The 15,178-nt window shown below is 39.9% G+C and overlaps 1 protein-coding gene and 3 non-coding genes across 4 annotated transcripts; all 4 read right to left on the minus strand.

Annotated features, from left to right (window-relative positions):
- Positions 1-3,121: 3,121 nt before the first annotated feature.
- On the minus strand, positions 3,122-13,679 carry LOC121912143 (pyrokinin-1 receptor-like). Its single transcript, XM_042434232.1, has 6 exons — positions 13,530-13,679; positions 13,228-13,324; positions 11,806-12,011; positions 11,254-11,475; positions 10,996-11,173; positions 3,122-3,567 (listed from the first exon to the last, which is right to left on the minus strand). Exons 1-6 carry the CDS (start codon positions 13,677-13,679, stop codon positions 3,122-3,124), a joined length of 1,299 nt encoding a protein of 432 aa, XP_042290166.1.
- Positions 5,590-5,661, minus strand: trnap-cgg. Its single transcript has one exon. It is a non-coding gene; the product is annotated as a tRNA-Pro (tRNA).
- Positions 7,595-7,666, minus strand: trnap-ugg. The gene has a single exon. It is a non-coding gene; the product is annotated as a tRNA-Pro (tRNA).
- On the minus strand, positions 9,112-9,183 carry trnap-cgg. The gene has a single exon. It is a non-coding gene; the product is annotated as a tRNA-Pro (tRNA).
- Positions 13,680-15,178: the final 1,499 nt, after the last annotated feature.

A 15,178-nucleotide genomic window follows, 5' to 3' on the forward strand; every position in this document is an offset into this window, starting at 1 on the left:
GAATGTATCAACAAACTGAAAGTGAAGTCATGCCCTTTATAATATCTTTATTTCATTATGATGCCCAATTGTTTTCTGTTATTGTACTATTGTCACACATGTCATACGTGACACTTTCTATAAATAAAGTGATGGGGAAAAAAAAGTACTTTATATATTTGATGAATATTTTATTTATTTTGGAAACATATACTGTTTGGAATACTAGAAGATACATCTAAATTGAATTATCAGCCATATATTACAAATCTTTTAATTTTTACTGTACCTTTAGTCGGACTTTTTGGTATGACCTAATCTTTTTTTTTTTTTTTAGCAAAAAATTAGATACTCAACTTAAACTCAAAATTGAATGTATTTTATTTGTTTGTTTGTTTTTTGTTCGTTTGTTCTTTTGTTTTTTGTTTTTTTGTTTACTGATGGAATACCTTTCAAGAAAATGTATGTTATTAATCTTATTATTTTATTAGCAAAATTACATATATGCCAGCAAATTTGCAAAACAGAAAGCCAAACTTACTGTCTTCATGTCCTACATAAAATCCTACCTGCACACACTAAAATACTGCACAAACTCTAAAACTGTGAAAACTAGAGACTTATGTCGTGCTTTTAGTGTGTAATTAATTAAATTTAATTTTGTTTGTTTTCTTTTTATTTCTTTATAGATTTATTATGATCCGTGCACCACCTCTAGCATACATTTCCTTGTTACTGTCGTTGGAATGGTAAACCTGGAAAGGAAATGTACTGTATATATTTGATGAACATTTTATATTATTTTGGAAACATGCACTATTTGGAATACTAGAAGATAACTAAATTTAATTATCAGAAATATATTACAAATCTTTTCATTTTATTGCCCAAATTTCACATACATAAAAGCAAATTAACAGGTAAAAAGTTGAACTTCTTGGTTTTTACAGAGGAGGTCAAACAGTACATTGATTCAGTTTGATTTTCCTCTAATCCAAAGGCTATGAAAACTATGAATACCTGTTTTTTGTACTACCTCTAGCTCAGAGTTTGTTTTTTCACTTTTCTTCTGCAAACTGCAAGATTATTATTTTTACATTTTGTATATGATCATTTTGTGGAAGAGGAAAATTTTAATTGTTGTATATGTCAATAAAGAAAGACAAAAATGTACAGTATATACAAATATACTACATATATCTAAATAATTATCCTATATCTCTCTGGTTTAGCTGTAGGAAGGGATGATATCCTACTATCCAAATTCTGGAGGTACCAATACTTAAAAAAAACCCATTGTGGACTAAAAAAAAACACATTTAAAAGACTAGACCTCCTCTCACTTTTTTAACTGCTGGTAAAACACATATAACCAGTGGTGGAAGAAGTACTCAGGTTCTTTAATGAAATAAAAGTACCAATACAGCAATGTAAAAACACTCCATTACAATTAAAAGTCATGCATGAAAAATAACTATTATAGTGGAGTAGAAAGTACACTATTTCCCTCTGACATGTAGTGGAGTGGAAGTACTGGGGGGCTGAAAAGGGGTGGCATCTCCTTTAGCAATGACATGCTGCAGTGTGAATTATTGAACACAGTCATATTAAAAAGTTGGCATCGAGATGTGCTTCATAAATGGATAAATGACTGCCTCTACCTTACATCAGCAGGTTACCTGGAGTAGCAGTATGTATTCACAGTGGGCTAACAAGCATGGTCTCAGCTTGTCAGCCCACTGCCACCTGCTTTTGGTTGTCTTGACAACACAAGAATCTGCAGTCCCTGGGCAGTACACAGAATGATTACCAGATAATAAAAACATTCATTCACATGCGACACCATTACATAGTCTCTATCACACTAACGATTCTACAAACAAAACAATTAAAAGTGTTAGCTAAGCTGTCCTGCTGTAGGGTCCAATTTATCATGAGCTCTATATTTTCACTTTTAGAGTGTTCTTTTCCCATAAATTTTTCAATACTTTTCCATAGCTTTTGAAGATTCCCTTTTGCCTGTCGAATATTATCTAAAAAGAAATTTACTTTAGTCTTCCTTAATTGTGTTGTAACTTTATTTCTGAGTCTTATATAAATTAAACAATCTGTTTCCAAACCTGATTTTAAAGACTTTTTAAGGGCTGCATCCTGCTTTTTCATTAATTGCCATAGGGCATTATTGAACGATGGTAACAGTTGTCTACCTATCCACCCCAGAGGCGGATGGGTAGACAACATACATCCATGGGAGTCCACTCCCATGGATGTATTATAAGAGCTCTTATAATACATCCATATCCACTCCATGCCAAATTCATCTATTTGGGGAATTGTATATTTATATCACATGCAAAAGATTCCCAAAATTATAAAATATATTCCTGAAGCATAACAAATGGGTTATGTACAAAAATACAGTTTCAGCTATGTAAGCTTCAAACTGTTTTTTTAAACTTAGCATGTGATTGTGATTAACAATGACAGCAAGCAACAAGTCTGTGACTCATGTAGCGTGCTAACCCATCATTTGACAAACACTGTTACAGGCTGATGCAAGGATCAGAAATGCACAAACCCTTAGTCAATTATAATTACACTATTTTGTCCCTTTTTGTCTGTTCTCTGTGGTCTTCATAATAAATGTCACATGTACAGTAATGATATCTGCAAAACACCTGAATTATACTCTTGAACAACATCTATTTGAAACTCAACAGCATATTACCAATACATATGACCACATTTTGTCAAAATGTCTTGAGGAACCATGGTATGACCATTATCGCATTGAATGTCTTCACATCTGTCACAATACTTTGACCATTAAAGCACTAACCATATAATTCTAGTTATACAATAAAATCTCTGAAATAACATAAATGTTAAGTGATAGCACAATTCAGGAAAATTCAGCAAACTCTCTAGACACAGTAAACATTTTGAGAATATTTACAAAAAATAACTGAGAGCATACGGCACCAGCTAGATTCGATTTCACACCATGTTAACAGCAATAAATATTAAGAAAGAAATCAAAGAGTTTCAGGGGAAAACAATTATGTTTATACTTTTTTGTATTCCAAGATGATACATCTATTGCACAATCTTTAATAGTGTGAAATAGTAACTCACTCACAATTCAGAGTGATTGTTGTTGCAGCTCATGTTTAAGGGGGCTTTCTTGACTATCCCCATCCCTCTGATCTGACTTTTTAGAGACTGTATTTTCTCTTTTGTCCGCCTTCTCTCTGTAGCTTTTACCGTCAATCCTCTCTCTGGCTGTTGTGCTTGCTTCTTCACAGGAGCTCCTCTGCCACAGCCAAGATATGGTCCCATACTTCCAGTAGCAGTGAGGCCTAAGCCTACCTAGAGTTCTCCAGCACGCCCTGCGAAACGTGTGGGAGGAGATGCAGAACAGAAGCGGGTCCAGGGCGCCGTTGATATACCACAGTGGAAGCGACAAGTAGGATTTCAGGATTGTGTAGATAGAATGGATGGTGTCGGACCAGACAACCACATAGACCTGCATCAGTGATGAGGCAATGTCTGGAAAGTTGCAAACAAAAAAGGCCACCACGACTGCACCTGTAAGACAATACATGGAAGATGTTGATAGCTGAATTTTACAGCCTTAATGACCTCCTCTACATTTCAGTGCAATCCATTTGCATTTACTGTTATATTTTGTCTAAATGCAGGACAGATCCTGACAGTACAACATGAACATCTGACTGCTGTCAACATCTCATTGGAAGTCCAATTTGTCTCTGCTGAGAAATTAACTTAACTGATTGGCCAAGTAAAGTTGACCAGAGCTACATTTTTGTAGTCACAAAATGTAGTTCTGTATGCTTCTGTATATATTTCATTTCAGTATGCTCCTGGCATCTATTGAAGTCTTCTCACAAGTGGATGTGCGGAGCATATGTCCCAGCTGACTCAACGGATGTGCTCAGCAAAAATGCCTAGATGCTCTCTTCCCCTGCCTTGTCCTCCTGCTCTACTTAGGGGATCCCAAGGCATTTTGAGAACAGACTTTGCCATCTACTGAAGTCTCCTCCCAAGAGGATGTGCCCAGCATACCTCCCAACTGTCTCTTTCAACACATAAGTGCAGCAGTTCCACTCTCAAGTCCCTCTTAGGATGTTTTAGCTTCCCAAAGCCCCAAACTTGCAAAATTAGCCAGAAAACCCACAAGAAAGAGCCACATGGCTGCCCTCATCCAGGATTTGAACCCAGGACCTCTCACACCCAAATTGAGAATCATACCCCTAAACCAACAAGCCACAGAACACATGGGCCATGGGACTGCAGCTGGAGAATTTCGTTCAGTGTACCTTTTTTCCAGCAACCACTGTTGGATCCATCCATCCATTCAACCATTTGTCTTCAGTTTCCCGGTCAAGTCACAGCAGCATCTACTGAAGTCTCTTCCAGTGTTGATGTGCCTGGCATAACTCCCAAATGTTTCAACTGGGAACTTCAACATGTAGGTGCAACAGTTTGACTCGCCTCCTTTTTAGTATGTCGTAGCTTCCCAACTATTCCTAAAAGTTTAAAACTTGCAAAATTAAACAGACAACCCACAAGAGGCAATCAGATTCCTGAGGCTCATGGTTTGTCCAAGATTTGAACCCTAGACCTCTTGTACCCCAAGCAACAATCATACCTGTTATGGATATTTCTGAGCAATGGTCAACACTTCAGTGGAAAGAAGCACACACAAGCCTTTGATGTCTTATTGCTGAGAATGTTTATTGAAGTTACTTGATCAGTGTGACCTCAAGACGTCATCTTGACCCAATGTCACTCCAACCTGTAACCCCTAAAGATGGAAAATTCCTTAACAATGCCCGTGGACCAATGAGCCAAGGAAAGCACTTACCATGCGATTGCAGCTGGATGAAATTTATACAGTGTACCTTTTTCCCAGCAACCACTGTTGGATCCATCCATCTATCCATCCATTTGTCTTCACTTTTCCGGTCAAGTCACAGTGGCATCTACTCAAGTCTCCTTCAGAGTTGATGTGCCCCACATATCTCCCAAACATTTCAACTGGTAACTTAAATATGTAGGTACATCATTTGACTCTCAATTCTTTCTTAATATGCTGTAGCTTCCCAAATGTTCCTAAAACTTTCAAACTTACAAAATTAAACAGACAACCCACAAGAACCAGTCACATTCCTGAACCTCAGAGCTCATCCGGGATTTGAACACAGAACCTCTTGCACCCAAAGCAAAAATCATACTCCTAGACCAACAAACCATGAAAAGCATTAGCCATGTGATTGCAGCTGGGAGAATTTGGCTTAGTGTACCTTTTTCCCAGCAAACACTGTTGGATCCATGCATCCATTTGTCCATTTGTCCAGTTGTCCATTTATCTTCACTTTCCCAATCAAGTCGTGGTGGCATCTACTGAAGTCTCCTCCACTGTTGATGTGCCTGGCACACCTCCCAAATGTTTCAACTGGGAACTTTAACATTTAGGTGCAGCAGTTTGACTCTTGCCTCCTTCTTAGTGTATCATAGCTTCCCAACTGTTCCTAAAACTTTCAAAGTTAAGCAGACAACCCACAAGAAGCAACTTCCTGAACCTTAGGGCTCGTCCGGGATTTGAACCCGGGACCTCTCACACCCGAAGCGAGAATCATACCCCTAGACCAACGAGCCACTGTAAGCACTGATCATGCGATTGCAGGTGGGTGAAATTTACACAGTACACCTTTTTCCCAGCAACCACTGTTGGATCTATCCATCTACCCATCCATGTGTGTCCACTTTCCAGGTCAGGTTGCAGCGGTTTCATGCTCAGCAAAAATGCCTAGATGCTCTCTTCCCCTGTCTCCTCCTGCTCTTCTTAGGGGATGGTGAGGCATTTCAAGAACAAAGTGGATATGCAGTACTTTCAGTATGCTCCTGGCAACTACTGAAGTCTCCTCACAAGAGGACATGCCCAGCATATCTCCCAACTATCTCAACTGTTACCTTCAACATGAAGGTGAAGCAATTCCACTTTCAACTACTTCTTAGGATGTCTTTGCTTCCCAACGGTCACAAACATACAAAATTAGCCAGATAACACACAAGAAGCAGTCACAACCTGAAACCTCTCGCATCCAAAGTGAGAATCATACCCCTAGACCAGAGGTTACTAACTGGCGGACCACGGTCCGGGTCCGGACCCAGAAGCTGTCCCATACGGACCCGGACCTACAGCCAAGACAGAAGGTTATGATTTAAAACCTGACGGGGCGCTTCTATTTTAACTGGTGCAGCTTTTGAAGTCTTTACTGTAGATGGAGAAAGGGAGAGAAAAAGACTAGTGAGATGGAGAAAGGGAGAGTAAAGGACTAGTGAGACGGAGAAAGGATAAATACAGACGGGTGAGACTGAGAAAGGGAGAGTTAAGGACCAGTGAGACAGAGAAAAGGAGAGTAAAGGACCAGTGAGACAGAGAAAGGGAGAAATACAGACGGGTGAGACAGAGAAGGGGAGAGAAAGTCAAGATGTGAAACAGAAAAGGGGAAATTCAAGCTTTTCCTCCCTTTATTTTATTTTTCTGAAGTTAAGCACTTTGTATGAACATTTTATTTATTTTTTCTTATTTTCAAATGCAGCCCTATTTTATTTAGCAGATGACATTATTATTATTACATTAAACATATCAGCAGTTCTATGTTACGTGATAATAAATATTGTCAAAAAGTTTTTGAATTGTACTGAATTCATTTGATTTGACAGTTAGGTATTGATAAAACTGCTAGGCTACTTAAATATATATCACACTGAATAGTTAGACATAATGATCTTCCGGACCTTTGCTTCAAGAAGTTTTCTCTAACTGGATCTCTTTAAATTTTAGTTGAATACCCCTACCCTAGACCAACGAGCCACAGACAGCATGAGCCATGGGACTGCGGCTTGGAGGATTTGTTTCAGTGTACCTTTTTCCTAGTAACCACTGTTGGATTCATCCATTCATTCATCCGTCCATTTGTCTTCCCTTTCCTGGTCAAGTCACAGCGGCATCTACTGAAGTCTCTTCCAGCGTTTGATGTGCCTGGCATAACTCCCAAATGTTTCAACTGGGAACTTCAACACATCAGTGCAGCAATTTGACTCTTACCTCCTTCTTAGTATGTCGTAACTTCCCAACTGTTCCTAAAACTTTCAAAATTTAACAGACAACCAACAAGAAGTAGTCCAACTCCTGAACCTCAGGGCTCATCTGGGATTTGAACCCGGGACCTCTCGCACCCAAAGTGAGAATCATACCCTTGACCAACGAGCCATAGAAAGTGCTAACCATGCAAATACAGCTGGGTGAAAAGTACACAGTGTACCTTTTTCCCAGTAATCTCTTTTGGATCCATCCATCTATGCATCCATGTGTCTTCACTTTCACTGTCTTCTGGTGACTACTGAAGTCTCCTCCCAAGAGGACATGCCTAACATCCCAACTGTTACCTTCAACATGAAGGTAACAGCAATTCCACCCTCAACTCCTTCTTAGGATCTCTTAGCTTCCCAATGGTCACAAACATACAAAATTAGCCAGATATTCCACATTCAACAACCACAAGCAACTACATTCTTGCTCTCTGGGCTTGTCCGGGATTTGAACCCGGGACCTCTCGCACCCAAAGCGAGAATCATACCCCTAGACCAACAAGCCACAGAAAGCTTGAGCCATGGGACTGCAGCTCAGAGAATTTGGTTCAGTGTACCTTTTTACCAGCAACCACTGTTGGATCAATCCATTCATTTGTCCATCCATTTGTCCTCCCTTTCCCGGTCAAGTCACAGCAGCATATACTGAAGTCTCTTCCAGCGTTGATGTGCCTGGCATAACTCCCAAATGTTTCAACTGGGAACTTCAACATGTAGGTGCAGCGGTTTGACTCTTACCTCCTTCTTAGTAAGTAGTAGCTTCCCAACTGTTTTATTAAAACTTTCAAACAGACAACCCATAAGAAGCAGTCATACTCCTGAAACTCAGGGCTCGTCCGGGATTTGAACCCGGGACCTCTCACACCCAAAGCAAGAATCATACTCCTAGACCAACGAGCCACAGAACACCTTAAACATGCGATTGCAGCTGTGTGAAATGTACACAGTGTACCTTTTTCTCAGCAACCACTTTTGAATCCATCCATCTACGCATCCATGTGTCTTCACTTTCCAGGTCAGGTGGCAGTGATTGCATGCTCAGCAAAAATGCCTAGATGCTCTCATCCCCTGCTCTTCTTAGGGGATGTTGAGGTATTTCAAGAACGCAGTGGATATGCAGCACTTTCACTATACTCCTGGTGACTACTGAAGTCTCCTCCCCGTGCCCAGCATACCTCCCAAATGTCTCCTTCAACATGAACGTGAAGCAATTCCACTCTTAACTCCTTCTTAGGATGCCTTAGCTTCCCAATGGTCACAACCATACAAAATTAGCCCGATAGTCCACAAGAAGCAATCACATTCTTACTCTTTGGGCTCATCCGGGATTTGAACATAGGACCTCTTGCACCCAAAGCGAGAACCTTACCCCTAGACCAACGAACCACAGAAAGCATGAGCCATGGGACTGCAGCTCGGAGAATTTGGTTCAGTGTACCTTTTTCCCAGCAACCACTGTTGGATCCATCCATTCATTTATGCAACCATTTGTCTTCCCTTTCCCAGTCAAGTCACAGCATCACAGTGTAACTTTTTCCCAGCAACCACTTTTGAATCCATCCATCTATGCATCCATGTGTTTTCACTTTCCAGGTCAGGTGGCAGTGATTGTATGCTCAGGAAAAATGCCTAGATGCTCTCTTCTTAGGGAATGGTGAGGTTATTCAAGATCAGAGTGGATATGCAGCATTTTCACTATACTCCTGGAGACTGCTGAAGTCTCCTCCCCGTGCCCAGCGTACGTCCTTCAACATGAAGGTGCAGAAATTCCACCCTTAGGATGCCTTAGCTTCCCAATGTCACAAATGTACGAAATCAGCCAGATAATCCACAAGAAGCAGGCACATTCTTGCTCTCTGGGCTCATCCAGCTGCAATTGCACTCTTAAGTCCTTCCCAACAGTCACAAATGTATGAAATTAGCCAGATAGCAGTCACATTCTTGCTCTCTGGGCTCGTCCGGGATTTGAACCCGGGACCTCTTGCACCCGAAGCGAGAATCATACCCCTAGACCAACGAGCCACAGAAACCTTCAACCATGCGATTGCAGCTGGGTGAAATGTATACAGTGTACCTTTTTCCCAGCAACCTCTTTTGGATCTATCCATCTATGCATCCATGTGTCTTCACTTTCCAGGTCAGGTGGCAGTGATTGCATGCTCAGCAAAAATGCCTAGATGCTTTCTTCCCCGCCTCATTCTCCTGCTGTACTTAGGGGGATCCTGAGAACAGAGTGGATATGCAGCGCTTTCAGTATGCTCCTGGTGAATACTTAAGTCCTCCCAAGATGATGTGCCCAACATACCTCCGAAGTGTTACGTTCATCATGAAAGTGCAGCAATTCCACTCTCAACTCCTTCTTAAGATGTCTTAGCTTCCCAATGGTCACAAACGTACAAAATTAGCCAGATGATCCACAAGAAGTAATCACATTCCTGCTGTCTGGGTTCAGCCGGGATTTGAACCTGGGAACTCTTGCACCCAAAGTGAGAATCATACTCCTAGACCAACGATGTGATAATTTTCTGGAAATCAGAAAAAATGTGGCAGCCTTTATATAGGCTTCATTCAGCCCCTTGTTCTTTCTTTGTCCATGTGCAGTGATTGATCTTTGTTAGTCAATATCACATACTGCACAAAAGGTTCCACCAAGACTCGAACTTGGATCACAGGATTCAGAGTAGAGAATGCTGACCTTTACACCATAGAAACCTGTTCACACACTGACAGTGTTCACATCCCTTTGACAATGCATGACCAGTATTAAAATGGCTTAAATAGTGAGTGTCCCATCCTACAGAGGTTGCCAAGTGTGTAAACCTAAATTTGGGTGAGTTTGAATGCATCAAATCTCATCAGCATAGCAGTTAAATCACTGGTTTTACAGAACAAGATGCTGGACCCATGACACTGTGCAGATATTTGTCAGCGCACACACAACAAATGCACCGAATGATTCAAACAATACAGTGCCTCTCATGCGACGTGGGCTCATCTGGGATTTGAACCTGGGATCTCTTGCACCTGAAGCAAGAATCATACCACCAGACCAATGAGCCACAGAAAGCATGAGCCATGCAATTGCAGCTTGGAGAATTTGGTTCAGTGTACCTTTTTCCCAGCAACCACTGTTGAATCCATCCATCAATTTGTTCATTCAACTTCACTTTCCCATTCAAGTTGCAGCAGCATCTACTGAAGGCTCCTCTAGCGTTGACATAAACATCCATTCCTTTTTATATGCCTATTTTACTCTTTTACCAGTAATGTGTTGACAGTTCTTAATGAGACATCTTGAAGATGCTCACACAAAGTAGGGTCACACTAGTAATTGAAATTTCAGACCATCACTGACACATGCACAAAGGGGATATGACGCGATTGACAAGGAACCAAATGAAACGGACCGTTACCTTGATTAAATTTATGGAACATTGTTGGAAACATTTAGGATAATATAAGAATCTCAACAAAATATATAACATAGGTCTTGTGATTTTTGGATGTTTTAATGCAGGAGAGTTACATATTATACCTTTAAGCAGTGACAATATCACCAAGGATTCAGCATTACCTACTTTGCAAGGATGTGTAAATGAATTTCCGAGTACCACTTTTTGGTGTGACTGGGCACTTAGTCCATGAAAAAGTCTTAATCAGACTGAGATAAATCAGGGTACTCAAGAGATTTACATGCCAAAACGTCAAGACATGATTTCATAACGTCTTCCAAATTACCTGTCAAAATATGTAATTGGTCTGAAATGGATAACAAATGTCTTTGTGGGGCAGTTGCTGAAATGACAGTCTCTTTTATAATTATCCATGTCTCACCCATGAGTTTTAGCGCTCTCTTTTCATTTAAAAGTAGCTTTCCATTTTGATGGCACTGGACATCTCGTCTTCCTTCTGGATATGGTCGTGTGAGACCCATGTTTTGCCTTTGACGCCCGTTCCTCCTCAGGTACAGCAAGATGAGCAGGTAGAGAGTAAAGATGGAGACCAGTGGCACCTGTTGATGGAGAGGTTTGTTGAGCGCTTGTGTTTGATGCAGATATACAGATACAATCTGTTGAAATGCTCCTATCTCACCAGAAAGAAGATTCCTGCTCTCAGGAGTAAAGCTCCTTTGTAGATGTGTGCAGGATCAGGCTCTGTCATCTCACACATGGTGGAGACATGGAAGGCATCCTCTCGTGTGGGAGCTGTGTAGTCCAGTATGCAGGCATGGGCCTGGTCATAGACCAGAGCAAAGGGCACCGCTGAGACCAGAGAAATTATCCATACTAAAAGGAGGCATGGCAGCCGAGACCTCTGTTGGAAAGGAAGGGTAAGAGAACACATTTGTTAGGCCCTGTTCACGGAGTCTTATAAAATGCTGAATATGGATCACATTTTTTGTATTTTCTTCATATTCTTCAATACCATTTGTTTGTCTGTTGCAATTTGCAAAGATTACAGCTTATGTGGCCATTTTCTATCCCTCTTTCCTTTTACATTTCATTGTGGGATACAGATACAGTTCATTTCAGTTTTTGTTAAACTAGATGTTCACTGTTTTGTGGTATATACAAGATAGTGCTAATTCATTATGAGAGTAGAACACCTTGGAAACAATATATTTTTGTTGTACAATCACTCAACCTTCAGGCTGGAGACAGACCACATGGTGTGGCAAATGGCTGCATAGCGCTCAGTGGTGAAAGTCATGATCACCCAGCTTGTGGTGGCACAGTACACTTGGCGGACCATGAAATAGATCTTGCATACTGCTTGGCCCAGACGCCATGGGTAGCTCTCCCAGTAGTACCGATATAAAGTTACTGGGATGGTCAACAGCTGCAGAATGTCTAGAATTTTAAAGAGAGAAGAAGATGACCGTCGTTAGGCAAATTTGAACTGAGGATGGTGCCTTGAAGTCGGTAAAACATTGCAGCTGTGGCAGAACTGACAATATTTAATTGAAATTATACAATTTCATTTGGCATGTGCATAATGTATGACTAATTTTTTAAATGCATATTTACTGTATGCTTAAATTAAAATGAAATGAAAACTCCATTTACATGTGATTTTCAGTGTACTCTAAAGCATACACCATGTCATTTTTACAATGAAATTGAATGTAAAAAATCAGATGTTATATCCTGCCCACTGTTTCTCATGCATGACTTCAATAGATTTCAGAAAACAAGCCTGCAAACCATTTTCATAATAGTTAAAATGGAAATGGAAAAAGGCATTTCAATTTTATTTTTATGTGACATCCATGTAATTTCAAATGCTAATTGCCACTTTAAAAATGTTAAAAGAAAGGTTCACAATTTTTCAAGTCTGACTTGACAACAGTCAGGTGGCCATATGAACACTGAAAGAGGTTTTCCTCACTGCAATCATTCTTCCTGTTCATAATGGCCATTAAAAAAATCCCCTTCAAATGTGCTTTCAATGTAAGTGATGGGGGCCAAAATCCACACAGTTATTTTGTGCAAAATGCATTTAAAAGCTTATCTGAAGCTTATATGGGGCTTCAGCAGTCTGAGTTAGTCATATCAAGTGGATATCCTTTTAACATCAAATTCCTTTGCTTTTCCTCAGATAGTGTTTCCCTATTGAGCTGCAGTGGAAGTATAGTAACAAAGAGGGACTTTGACACTAAAAAGACTGTGACGTTGAAAGATATCTACTTGATTTGACTCATTTGGATGGCTGAAGCTTCATATTACCTTCAGATAAACTTTAAAATACACTTTTGCACAGAAGGAGGCTTATAGATTTTGCCCCCCCTCATGTAAATTGTAGGTGCATTATGAAGAGATCTTCCAATGGCCAATATGAACAGGAGGAATGATTATGGCAAGAAAATCCTATTTCAATGTTCGTTTGGGCACCTTACTATTGTTTTAAGACAGACTTAAAAAATTGTTAACAGGTCTTTTAATAATAATGAAATATCCAATTTGCATTTAATTATATTATGACTATAGAAATGTTAGCAAGTCTTATGTACACGCATATTGCTTATCAGTACTGGTCTTTCACAAGGTGCATGGAGGGAGTATGTACCTGATATCACCAGGCTGAGAAGGTAGAAACGAATGGCGCTGACTCTCATATGAGCATCCATGAGAAGGGTCAGTATGCTAACACCATTGAATAAGACCTGTAGAGCATCAGGGTACAACAGTTAATGGTCTGCAGTGTAAAAACAACTGTATTGTTTGCTGTAAGTGTGTCATTAACAGTTTATGTTAGTAGTGGCTTACTACTGCTGCTTTACTTGTATTTTATCATCACATGTACCACATTGTGGTGTAATTCAGAAGATATGGTGTATCAAGTGTGTCTTGTAAACTGGCCGTTCATACTCCAAACAAGAAGACGATGCTGTAGAAGATGGTCATAGGGACAGCGATGGTCAGTGGCTCACTTTTGGTGACACTAATGTCGAGTTTTGGCGTCTCACTTGGGCTGACATTACAGCTGAAGAGGAATGAAATCTGCTCGGACAGGTTCATGATGAGGCAGCTGTTTGAGAACTAGAGAGATGTGGTGTTTAGAAAGCAGTGTTGGTGTGAGACTGGTCATAGTGTGTCTGAGAGGGGGCAGTTTGTCTCAAACTGCCTCACAAACTGACATATGGGACTCTTTTCTGGGCTCAGCTCTTTGGTTTGGAGGGCTTTGGATTGGAGGGTGTCTAGGGGGCTGGATTTAAGGTGATTAAAAAACTCTCTTTTGAATGTTAATTACCACTGGGTATCTGCCTAATTCTGCTCCAAGTGCATTTTATTGTGTTTTTCTCTGTATGTGTAAAATGTATCTGCAGAATTCTGCATGTAAAAATTCTGTTGGATGTTTGTCCCAATGGGTATAGCTATGATGACTGAGTGGACCCCAGACTTCACTACCATACAGCACAATGGGCAGGATGACACTATCAAATATTTTAAGCCAGATTTAATTGGAATTTGGAAATCATGAAATTTTCTCTTAATTGCATTTAGAGCTCTTCAAACTTTTTAATTTGATGCATTCACTGCCATGTTTAAACTCCCTGATGCGGTTATGGTTATATCAAGGTAGGTACAACTCATACTATATTCAATGATAGGATTATTAATGGTAAACTGGTATTTGTTCTCCTGACATTTGGGGCGTTTTTGAAAAATCATTTACTGCCAGGGCCCAGTTTTGACAGTATTTTTCTATTATGTCCAGCTGTTGCTGTAATCCTTGTTCATTAAGAGACAGAACAAGGTCATCAGCATAAAACAGAACCTTCACCTCTGTATCTAGGAGGGAGAGGCTAACACCTCTTCTCTGGGTGAAGGTTAACTAGATCATACATTTTGCCCCCTATACCACAATGCAGAAGTCTGTAATAGAACCCTTCATACCAAATAGAGCCAAAAGCTCTCTTGAAATCAATAAAAAAGTAATTACCACTAAACATAGACGTTTATAAAAGACTGACCTCTCAATGATTATCTCTGAGAAGACAAAAGGAGTCTCAGAGAGAGACAAATCTGATACTGTTTACTATTCCATGTTCATACCTTATTGGTGTATTTTTAAAATGTATTTTCTTTGTTGTCAATTTAATGTCTTGCAATGTATTAAACATAAGGTTAATATTGTAGATATAATGCTATACAATACAATACTTCTGCTTGAGTTGTAAAAAAATAGTGTTGATTCACCTTCAACTTACAATAAGCATTATAATCCATAGAGACCTATTTAAGATGAGATCATTGATACAAACTAAATCCTTCAGTGAATGACAGACATGGTTATATTTGGAGAAAAACAGAAGCTTAAAATTATAGCTCACTGGTCTGGCTTCTGGCCGCGTGAGAGATGGCGGCTGATTAAGAAAACAGCATCTCCTTTATCCCCAACTTTGATAATCAGAAATGTAATTAGGTCTGAAGATTTAGATGAACATTAGCAGGGAATGAATCTCTGATCAGGTGCGGCAACAAAAGAGTTTATTATGGCAGAGTGTAAGAAATGT

Source organism: Thunnus maccoyii, chromosome 14 (assembly GCF_910596095.1).
Source record: "Thunnus maccoyii chromosome 14, fThuMac1.1, whole genome shotgun sequence".
In the NCBI taxonomy this organism is placed as follows: domain Eukaryota; kingdom Metazoa; phylum Chordata; class Actinopteri; order Scombriformes; family Scombridae; genus Thunnus; species Thunnus maccoyii.